A 10,055-nucleotide genomic window follows, 5' to 3' on the forward strand; every position below is an offset into this window, starting at 1 on the left:
ATTGTGGTGTTGGCATGTCTGTGCTAAGAGACCATGCTAACTTACCTGGATAGCTGCTAATGTTGATACTAACATGCCTTATTGTGGTGTTGGCATGTCAGTGCTAAGACAATGCTAACTTACCTGGCTAGCTGCTAATGTTGATACTAGTATGCCTTATTGTGGTGTTGGCATGTCAGTGCTGAGACCATGCTAACTTACCTGGCTAGCTGCTAATGTTGATACTAGTATGCCTTATTGTGGTGTTGGCATGTCTGTGCTAAGAGACCATGCTAACTTACCTGGCTAGCTGCTAATGTTGATACTAACATGCCTTATTGTGGTGTTGGCATGTCAGTGCTAAGACAATGCTAACTTACCTGGCTAGCTGCTAATGTTGATACTAGTATGCCTTATTGTGGTGTTGGCATGTCAGTGCTGAGACCATGCTAACTTACCTGGCTAGCTGCTAATGTTGATACTAGTATGCCTTATTGTGGTGTTGGCATGTCTGTGCTAAGAGACCATGCTAACTTACCTGGCTAGCTGCTAATGTTGATACTAACATGCCTTATGAGGTGTTGGCATTTCTGCTATGTGCTAACAGTAATGCTAACTTACCTGGCTAACATTGATACCAACATGCCTAATGGGGTGTTTGCATGTCTGCTATGTACTAATGCTAACTTACCTGGCTAGCTGCAAACGTTAATACGATATGCCTCAATGTGCTAACATTGAGGCTAACTTACCTTGTTAGCTGTTAACGCCGATACATACATGCCTCATAGTGTGTTGTCTACTACATGCTAACACTGATGCTAACTTGCTTGGCTAGCTGCTAACTGATACTACAGGCCCCATAGTGTGTTGGCATGTCTGCTATACGCTAACATGAATGCTAACATACCTTACGATCTGCTAATGTTGAACCAACATGCCTCACGTGGGTTGACCTTTCTGTTATGTGCTAACACTGACGTCGACTTACCTCGCTAGCTGCGAATATTGATACTAACATGCCTTATGGGGTGTTGGCATGTCTGCTATGTGCTAATGCTAACTCACCTGGCTAGCTGCTAACGTTGATACGAACATGCCAATAATGACGTGTTGGCATGTCTGCTATGTGCTAACACTGATGCTAACTTACATGGCTAGCTGCTAACACTGATACAAACACACCTTATTGGGTGTTAGCATTTGTGCTATGTGCTAACACTGATGCTAACTTACCTGGTTAGCTGCTAATGTTGATACTAACATGCCTATAATGACGTGTTGGCATGTCTGCTATGTGCTAACACTGATGCTAACTTACCTGGCTAGCTGCTAACATTGATACTAACATGCCTAATGGGGTGTTTGCATGTCTGCTATGTGCTAACACTGATGCTAACTTACCCGGCTAGCTGCTAATGTTGATACTAACATGCCTAATGGGGTGTTTGCATGTCTGCTATGTGCTAACAGTGATGCCAACTTACCTGGCTAGCTGCTAATGTTGATACTAACATGCCTTATGGGGTGTTTGCATGTCTGCTATGTGCTAACACTGATGCTAACTTACCTGTCTAGCTGCTAATGTTGATACTAACATGCCTAATGGGGTGTTTGCATGTCTGCTATGTGCTAACACTAATGCTAACTTACCTGGCTAGCTGCTAATGTTGATACTAGCATGCCTAATGGGGTGTTTGCATGTCTGCTATGTGCTAACACTGATGCTAACTTACCTGGCTAGCTGCTAATGTTGATACTAGCATGCCTAATGGGGTGTTTGCATGTCTGCTATGTGCTAATGCTAACTCACCTGGCTAGCTGCTAACGTTAATACGAACATGCCTATAATGACGCGTTGGCATGTCTGCTATGTGCTAACACTGATGCTAACTTGATGGCACAAATGAAGAACAGACGCCGACACAGCAGATTGTAAACACTTTTGTTTATTTTACATTAGAACAATGTAATCCGATTACTTGAAAGTAGTGTAACTCATTACATGTACGCTACACTGTCGCCACGCCATCCCCAAGGAGGCGTGTCTTGTTGAGTGAGCTTGTCAGCTTAGCATCAAGTCGCCCGACACATCAGTCACATGATCTGTCCATCCGGCGCCACGCAGGACACGAAGCATCGCTGTCGGACCTCCGAAAACCTGGCGAGCGCGAGCTCCGCCTCGTTCTTGGTCTGGATCGTTTGGCCCCGCCTCTTGGCGGTGTGATGGGGCCAGTTCAGCGGTCCATCAGGTCGACCCGGGGGACCCACTGGTTTTTGCCGCGGCTATCCTCGCAGAAGCTGATGACGTCATGGAGGGCGGGGCACTCCAGCGGTTGCATGGGCGGGCTCTGCACACAAAACACACGTCAGCACGGTGACGTCAGACGAGGCGGGCGCAATGACGTACCGTAACCAGGATGCAGTGCAGGTCGCGAGGTTCGCTGTCGTCGTCATCGATCAGCTGCGCGAGACGCGTGACCCCCGCCAAGCGCACCATGTTGACGTCATAGTCGCGACAGAAGGCCTGGAGCAGCGTGAAGTGGATCTGGAGAGCGACGTCATCCTCGTCCTCCACGTCAGCCGCCAGCACGCACAGACGCACGCTGTCTGGGTCCCTGCGTGGCGCGAAACAGGCAGCACGGGTTCAAGCCACTGTGCGTGCGCGCGTGTGGATGCGTCATGCGCGCGCGCTACTTACGCGTTCATGAGCTTGGCGGACTCGTACACGCCCACGGTGAGAGACTCGCGCAGCCGGGCCGACACCAGGACCTCCTCAAGCGCGCGCCCCAGCTGCTCCATCCTGCGCGTGCACGCGCACAGGCGGTGAGAATGACGCACGCAACAATTAACAAGAAGAAGAAGAAGAAAAGTGTAAGTTTACTTGTCGCTGCTGACGGAGACGTCCTCCAGAGTCATGGTGACGTCACTGACGAAATCCCCGCCACACACAAAAAAAGAAGATCCACTTAAAAGTCTTCCACGGAGCCACACTCCGGTAAGGTTCGGTAAAATCCAATAAGGTCCAGGTGGTTCGGAGATGAAGAGTGGTTCCGTCTCTCGGAACATCTCCGCATTTATACGCGTCCTTACAGGTGGGCGTGGCTTGCGCTGACACACCGCCCTGTGATTGGTCGAGGATTCCCCCCGCACTGCGCGTCATTGGCTGAGCGCGTGAGTGAAACTGCGCATGCACGTGGGCGGTTTCGGAGAATCCCCTCCAACACACACACACGCACACACACACACCCCATTAAATTAATTGAATTATATATTTTATTACATCTTTTCAGTACTTTTTAAATTAATTATTTAGCCTCATATTTCTATTCTATTATACAATTAAATAGGTGTGTATTTGTTAGGGCCAGTGCATATGGATGAACAGATGTAAATATGCCGGAATATCGCATATAAATACATATTATCAAAAAAAATATATAACAAAAATAAAGTAAACTAAACCGTTTTAAGTGTGTGTGTGTGTGTGTGTGTGTGTGTGTGTGTGTGTCGCCCCCCGGTGGCCTTTTAGTGACAGTGCAGCGCTGAAAGTGAAACCAGTGGTGAGAACGTGTTGGGACAAGTTGCGATTCTGAGCAGCCAGTCCCACGTGCTCAATAGTGACGTCATAATACAACACGAATAACTTGTAATCCAAAAAAAGCTTGTCAATGAGAAAAAACTGGTACCTAAGAATAAAGCAATAGTGGCGCCCTCTGCTGGTCACGTGTGCAAGACCAATGATCATTGATTACTAATTGACTAAATAATTGACATTTGAGTCAAGTGTTTATACAACGTCTGTGTTTTTCTTTTTATCTTTTTTGCAAAACTTTTTCCTAAAGTAGGATGAGCGCTAAAAAGGGTGTAAAAGTCAAGATAATAATACAGACAGGCAGTTACGTCACATTCAATGCAATACAACATTTTAATATTGACACGGCTTCTCTTCTTTTTTAGGAATATTCATTTATTAAACATTGCCTGCAGTACAACAAACGGCCACAGTTTGTACATTGAGAATATCAAAACTTAAAATACTTGTATAAATGATGCGTATTGTTATTGTTTCAAACGATATCAGTCACGTGATGACGAGTTTTATACTGAAGTAGGGCGGAAGTCGAGGCGGTTAAAGCTTTTATTTGTGAGTGGGGCAAACCGGAAATGGAGTCTCCCTTCCAACAGCTGGTGGAAGCAGGTGCCATCGCCACGGATAAAGTGACAAACAAACGTCTTCGGAGGACGGTAAGGTTTTATATTGTTTTATGTCGAGTTTTTTTTTGTGGTTAAAAAGTTACTTCGCCAAAGAAACTCATTTTTGGTCGTTTGTTAATACTGTAAACGGCCGGCAAGCTAGCTTGATAGCTAGCTACCAATTAGCGTTTTTTTTGTACAGTACTACACTTTAGTAATATCACATTTACGCGAATTTTTTTTTTTTTTTTACATCCTCATTGCGTCTTTTAAAGTTAGTGTGGGTAAAGTGCAGCAAAGATAATCAAGGACATGATCTTATTTATTTGACGAGAACCTACTTTAAAGTGGAACATTATCACAATTTCAGAAGGGTTAAAACCATTAAAAATCAGTTCCCAGTGGCTTATTTTATTTTTCGAAGTTTTTTTCAAAATTTTACCCATCACGCAATATCCTTAAAAAAAAGCTTCAAAGTGCCTGATTTTAACCATCGTTATATACACCCGTCCATTTTCCTGTGACGTCACACAGTGATGCCAATACAAACAAACAGCAAGGTATAGCAACAGTAGCTCGGATTCAGACTCGGATTTCAGCGGCTTAACACTGTCTGATAAGATAATTACTAACAACTATGAACTAGGTTTACAGCATATGAAATACATTTGGCAACAACATGCACTTTGAGAGTGCAGACAGCCCATTTCAGGCGCGCTAAGAACATATATTTTTCCACGATTTCAGCACTCAGGTTAACCATACCTAAATAGACACAAAATACTGCATTAAATAATAAATGGGTTGTACTTGTATAGCGCTTTTCTACCTTCAAGGTACTCAAAGCGCTTTGACAGTATCACCACATTCACCCATTCACACACACATTCACACACTGATGGCAGGAGCTGCCCTGCAAGGCGCTAACCAGCAGCCATCAGGCGCAAGGGGTGAAGTGTAGGGCTGCAGCTAACGATTATTTTTCTATCGATTAATCCATAGATTATTTTTTCGATTAATCGGTTAATCTATAGATTATTTTTTCGATTAATCTATAGATTATTTTTCCTTTTACCGATTATTTTTTTTATTTAAAATGAAGAGGAAAAAATAAATGTAGGCCAGTTTTTTCAAAAGGCATGGCTTTTATTTACAAAAAAAAAAGTATGGCCACTCAGTCAACATTGACAACAACATGACAAAATATTCTGTAACAATGTAAACATTTAAAACTTTTAACATTTAACAAAATTAAAAGTAGCTTATTTGCTTTTTAATGTGCAAATATAAAAGTAAACATCCAGTGCAAATCTTAATATTCTGCAATAGTATAAGCATTTCAAAAGTAAAAGTATTGCTTATTTTGCTTTAAAATGTGCAAAAATAAAGATAAACATCCAATACAAAAAAGTGCAAAACGGAAATATTCTGTAACAAGTGTAAACATTTCAACAAAAGTAAAAGTATTGCTTATTTGCTTAAATGTGCAAAAATAAAGCTAAACATCCAATACAAAAAAGTGTACAGTGTAAACATTTCAACAAAAGTAAAAGTATTGCTTATTTGCTAAAATGTGCAAAAATAAAGATAAACATTCAATACAAAAAAAGTGCAAAACTAAATATTCTGTAACAACAGTGTAAACATTTCAACAAAAGTAAAAGTATTGCTTATTTTGCTTAATAACAACAATGATAGTATGATTAAAGTGAAAGTTAATTGTTGGTTTGTACATAGTATATGTAACTGTTAATGTTGTAAAAGGTATTTGCACAACTAATTAACGTTAGCGTTTGTGACACGTCTTGTGCCGTGGGGTTCTTTCAGGACCGACAGACTGAACGCCAGACGGCTTTGCCAGGTTTACAATCTTTTAATTTTACACAAAGTCTTTTCTCTTCCAACTCTTTTCTCTCCTCGCTTTTCGGCTTCTCTTCCTCGCTCGCTCGGATCGCGCACCTGGGCACGATTGCGGCGTCGCTCCCGGCGCGCCCCGCCTCGCAGCTCGTTCGCCGCCGCCGCCTCTCCACAGCGTTAAAGAGGAGCGCGTCTTTGTAAACACTGAACAGGCATGCCAAACGCACCTCTCAGAGCGAAACAGTGCTTTAGTTTATGAATTTACAACGCAGATACAAATGACACATTCATGTTTTTGTGTAATAATGACAACGTATACGCACGCGGACGATTTACTTGGTGATGGCAAGAACGCTGTCGGTTTTCTTTTCAAATGTTCGTTCATAGCCGTTGTGCTGCTATGATAGGCCATTTCCGCTCGACACAGTGTGCATACAACAACGTTATTAGGCCGTTTATTGAAATACTCCCACACTTTTGACGACTTTTGGCGTGCTTTTTTCCCCTCGCTCGCACCGTCTGCTTTGCGCTCCGCCATGACAGTAGTGTGACGTAAATATGCGACGCGCCGACGCACAAAAACGGCGTCGACGTATTTACGTAACCGATGACGTCGACTACGTCGACGCGTCGTTTCAGCCTTAGTGAAGTGTCTTGCCCAAGGACACAACGGACTTGACTAGGATGGTAGAAGGTGGAGATTGAACCCCAATAACCAGCAACCCTCCGATTGCTGGCACGGCCACTCTACCAACTTCGCCACGCCGTCCCTAATTACTGTCCCCATTACACAAGACTACCCGAATGTACTCGAATGATTGAAAAAAATAAATGTTTTTAAGCTAAATTATTGGTAAACACAGTTTATGTATAATAATTTACGTAAAACCGCGAGTAATGAATAAAGTTTTCATCAATTAATATATTCTGTAGACATACCCTCATCCACTCTCTTTTCCTGAAAGCTGATATGTCCAGTTTTGGAGTTGATGTCAGCAGGCCAGGGAAGCCAGGGTCGATATTCTTCTCTTGATCATCTTCGGTGGCATAAGGGACGATGTGAGCCAAGACATCCAGGGGGTTTAGCTCGCTCGTCTGCGGGAACAAACTGCCGCCATCGCTTGCCGTGCTACCGAGGTCCTTTGTCCCTGAATAGCTCACACACTCCGGCAGATTCAATGGGGGTCTGGCGGCAGATTTCTTTGACTTTATCGTTGGAAATGCATCTGCTTTGAGTGTCGCAGGATATCCACACATTCTTGCTATCTCTGTCATAGCATAGCTTTCGTCGGTAAAGTGTGCGGAACAAACGACTGACCATTTCGTCGGCTTTTCCACACCCTCGTATTTTGAACAAATTTCGTCCAATTTCTTGCCACTTTCGCATCTTTGGGCCACTGGTGCAACTTGAATCCGTCCCTGTTCGTGTTGTTACACCCTCCGACAACACACCGACGAAAGTGAGAAAATGGCGGATTGCTTCCTGATGTGACGTCACAACGTGACGTCATCGCTCCGAGAGCGAATAATAGAAAGGTGTTTAATTCGCCAAAATTCACCCATTTAGAGTTCGGAAATCGGTTAAAAAATATATATGGTCTTTTTTTCTGCAACATCAAGGTAGATATTGACGCTTACATACAGGTAAAAGCCAGTAAATTAGAATATTTTGAAAAACTTGATTTATTTCAGTAATTGCATTCAAAAGGTGTAACTTGTACATTATATTTATTCATTGCACACAGACTGATGCATTCAAATGTTTATTTCATTTAATTTTGATGATTTGAAGTGGCAACAAATGAAAATCCAAAATTCCGTGTGTCACAAAATTAGAATATTACTTAAGGCTAATACAAAAAAGGGATTTTTAGAAATGTTGGCCAACTGAAAAGTATGAAAATGAAAAATATGAGCATGTACAATACTCAATACTTGGTTGGAGCTCCTTTTGCCTCAATTACTGCGTTAATCCGGCGTGGCATGGAGTCGATGAGTTTCTGGCACTGCTCAGGTGTTATGAGAGCCCAGGTTGCTCTGATAGTGGCCTTCAACTCTTCTGCGTTTTTGGGTCTGGCATTCTGCATCTTCCTTTTCACAATACCCCACAGATTTTCTATGGGGCTAAGGTCAGGGGAGTTGGCGGGCCAATTTAGAACAGAAATACCATGGTCCGTAAACCAGGCACGGGTAGATTTTGCGCTGTGTGCAGGCGCCAAGTCCTGTTGGAACTTGAAATCTCCATCTCCATAGAGCAGGTCAGCAGCAGGAAGCATGAAGTGCTCTAAAACTTGCTGGTAGACGGCTGCGTTGACCCTGGATCTCAGGAAACAGAGTGGACCGACACCAGCAGATGACATGGCACCCCAAACCATCACTGATCGTGGAAACTTTACACTAGACTTCAGGCAACGTGGATCCTGTGCCTCTCCTGTCTTCCTCCAGACTCTGGGACCTCGATTTCCAAAGGAAATGCAAAATTTGCATGGTTGGAGTGACTGCTGTCAATCAAACCTTGACGGACCTCACAAAAAAACACGTCAGAAGTGTTCAAAACGTTTATTTGTCACCGCATCCATATGCATAAGATCATTGTCTGCAATGTCTAATAATTCACGTTCATTAGTTACAAAACAAAGTGCATGATGGGAAAAAAAGCGGCACCATGCGTTTCAAAATAAAGCATTAAAAGTCCCATGAAGCAAACTTAGTGTCTTGTTTTAATAAAAAGTTACAATGGTGCGTTTCGAAATAAAGCATTAAAGGTCTCATGAAGCAAACTTAGTGTCTTGTTTGAATAAAAAGTTACAATCTGTGATTAAAGACAGACAACGCCAACGTAATGTTTACAGCTTTGGGTGAATTAAATAGACGTTTGGTCTAGTGTTGTAATACTCGGTGAGGCCACTAGAGGCACTGTACAGTCACTGTGGCACATGCGTCAATACATTTGATTGATCTGTTATAAACCTGAGCCCTAGTTCATGACGTAACACGGTCTCTGGTGGCAGCAAAGTGTCTCTGCAGGTTAGCAAGCAGGAAGTTGCGAGCAGCAACACGTCTCCTCGGCCTGGTGTGTGCGTGGGTGTGCGTGTGTGTTGTGTACAGCAGTCTCTCCAGGCTCCGCCCTCGTCCTGGACCTCAGTGTTCGCTGTCATGTCGTTGCTGTTCATGCCCCTCCTATATACACACACACACACACACCACTTTATTAAGAACACGTCAGAGTGTTGATGTGATTCTAGTGACATCATCGTGGGACCTCACATGTCATCAGGAGGCGGGCGCAGAACGCCAGCAGCGTCACAGCCGGCATGGCGGCGAGCGACATGGCGTTGGAGTTCTGCGTCTGTGGCGGCGCGGGTGTTTTTGATTCCGCCCCTTTACACTTAAGACTGCACACACACACACACACGAGAGAAGCAAACACTCCATCATGCGTGTCAATGATGTCATTGGAAGAAAAACGATGAAGTTTCTATTTTGGGAGGAAATATTTGAGCTGAGCTGTGAAAAGCTCCGAGAATGTTCCGTGATAGACGTCGCTCATTTGCAGCTCGGGGGGCCTCTGTACTAATAAAGCTTTGACACGTTTCCACGGCAACACAATACATGGTTGTGTTGGCAGCACAGAGCAGCATGTTAGCGTTAGCATTCGGCTTGGAAACTGTTGTGGTGTCAGGTGAGAACCTTAACCTCTTAAGGCCCAAGCTGTTTGTTTACATGCTTTTTTAAATTTATTTCTCTTTGCTATTATTGGTCCCTAATTAGAATAAAAACTAAGAATCATCTTTTGATATGATGTACTTAGTCCATAAGTACACAAACGTGTACTTCATGTTTAGTGACATGCTAATTCTTATTTTTACATTTTTTTTCCAAATTCCATTGTATGTTATACTCTTCTGACACCACCAGATGGCAGTATAAGTGTCCACATAAGTGGCCATAAGACCCAAATTCAGTAGTGTACACAATTTTGGAAATAAGAGCTAAAAGGTGCTCACTAAGCCTTTAGTTAA

General features: G+C 43.3%; 2 protein-coding genes across 2 annotated transcripts in view; both read right to left on the reverse strand.

Moving 5' to 3' along the window:
* Window positions 1-1,912: 1,912 nt before the first annotated feature.
* On the reverse strand, window positions 1,913-3,013 carry LOC133617937 (growth arrest and DNA damage-inducible protein GADD45 beta-like). Its single transcript, XM_061978329.2, has 4 exons — window positions 2,864-3,013; window positions 2,681-2,782; window positions 2,390-2,597; window positions 1,913-2,330 (listed from the first exon to the last, which is right to left on the reverse strand). Exons 1-4 carry the CDS (start codon window positions 2,896-2,898, stop codon window positions 2,217-2,219), a joined length of 459 nt encoding a protein of 152 aa, XP_061834313.1. The 5' UTR covers window positions 2,899-3,013; the 3' UTR covers window positions 1,913-2,216.
* Window positions 3,014-8,583: 5,570 nt separating this feature from the next.
* The window catches only part of LOC133617936 (uncharacterized), an 8,163-nt gene continuing 6,691 nt past the window's right edge, over window positions 8,584-10,055 (reverse strand). The window contains exons 4-5 of the mRNA XM_061978328.2: window positions 9,301-9,428; window positions 8,584-9,213 (exon numbers count right to left, since the gene is read on the reverse strand). Coding sequence (XP_061834312.1) covers window positions 9,212-9,213; window positions 9,301-9,428 — 130 coding nt within the window. The 3' untranslated portion in view covers window positions 8,584-9,211. The remainder of the gene's footprint in view (window positions 9,214-9,300; window positions 9,429-10,055) is intronic.

Source organism: Nerophis lumbriciformis, linkage group LG18, assembly GCF_033978685.3.
Source record: "Nerophis lumbriciformis linkage group LG18, RoL_Nlum_v2.1, whole genome shotgun sequence".
Lineage (NCBI taxonomy): Eukaryota > Metazoa > Chordata > Actinopteri > Syngnathiformes > Syngnathidae > Nerophis > Nerophis lumbriciformis.

What these genes read in the sequence shown, in the direction of transcription:
- LOC133617937 (XM_061978329.2), bottom strand. Translation starts at nt 2,898, where the DNA reads ATGACTCTGGAGGACGTCTCCGTCAGCAGCGACAA. An exon ending in TCCGCCAAGCTCATGAACGC is followed by an intron (nt 2,598 to 2,680) that starts GTAAGTAGCGCG and finishes CGCGCCACGCAG; the next exon opens with GGACCCAGACAGCGTGCGTC. An exon ending in TGCACTGCATCCTGGTTACG is followed by an intron (nt 2,331 to 2,389) that starts GTACGTCATTGC and finishes TTTTGTGTGCAG; the next exon opens with AGCCCGCCCATGCAACCGCT.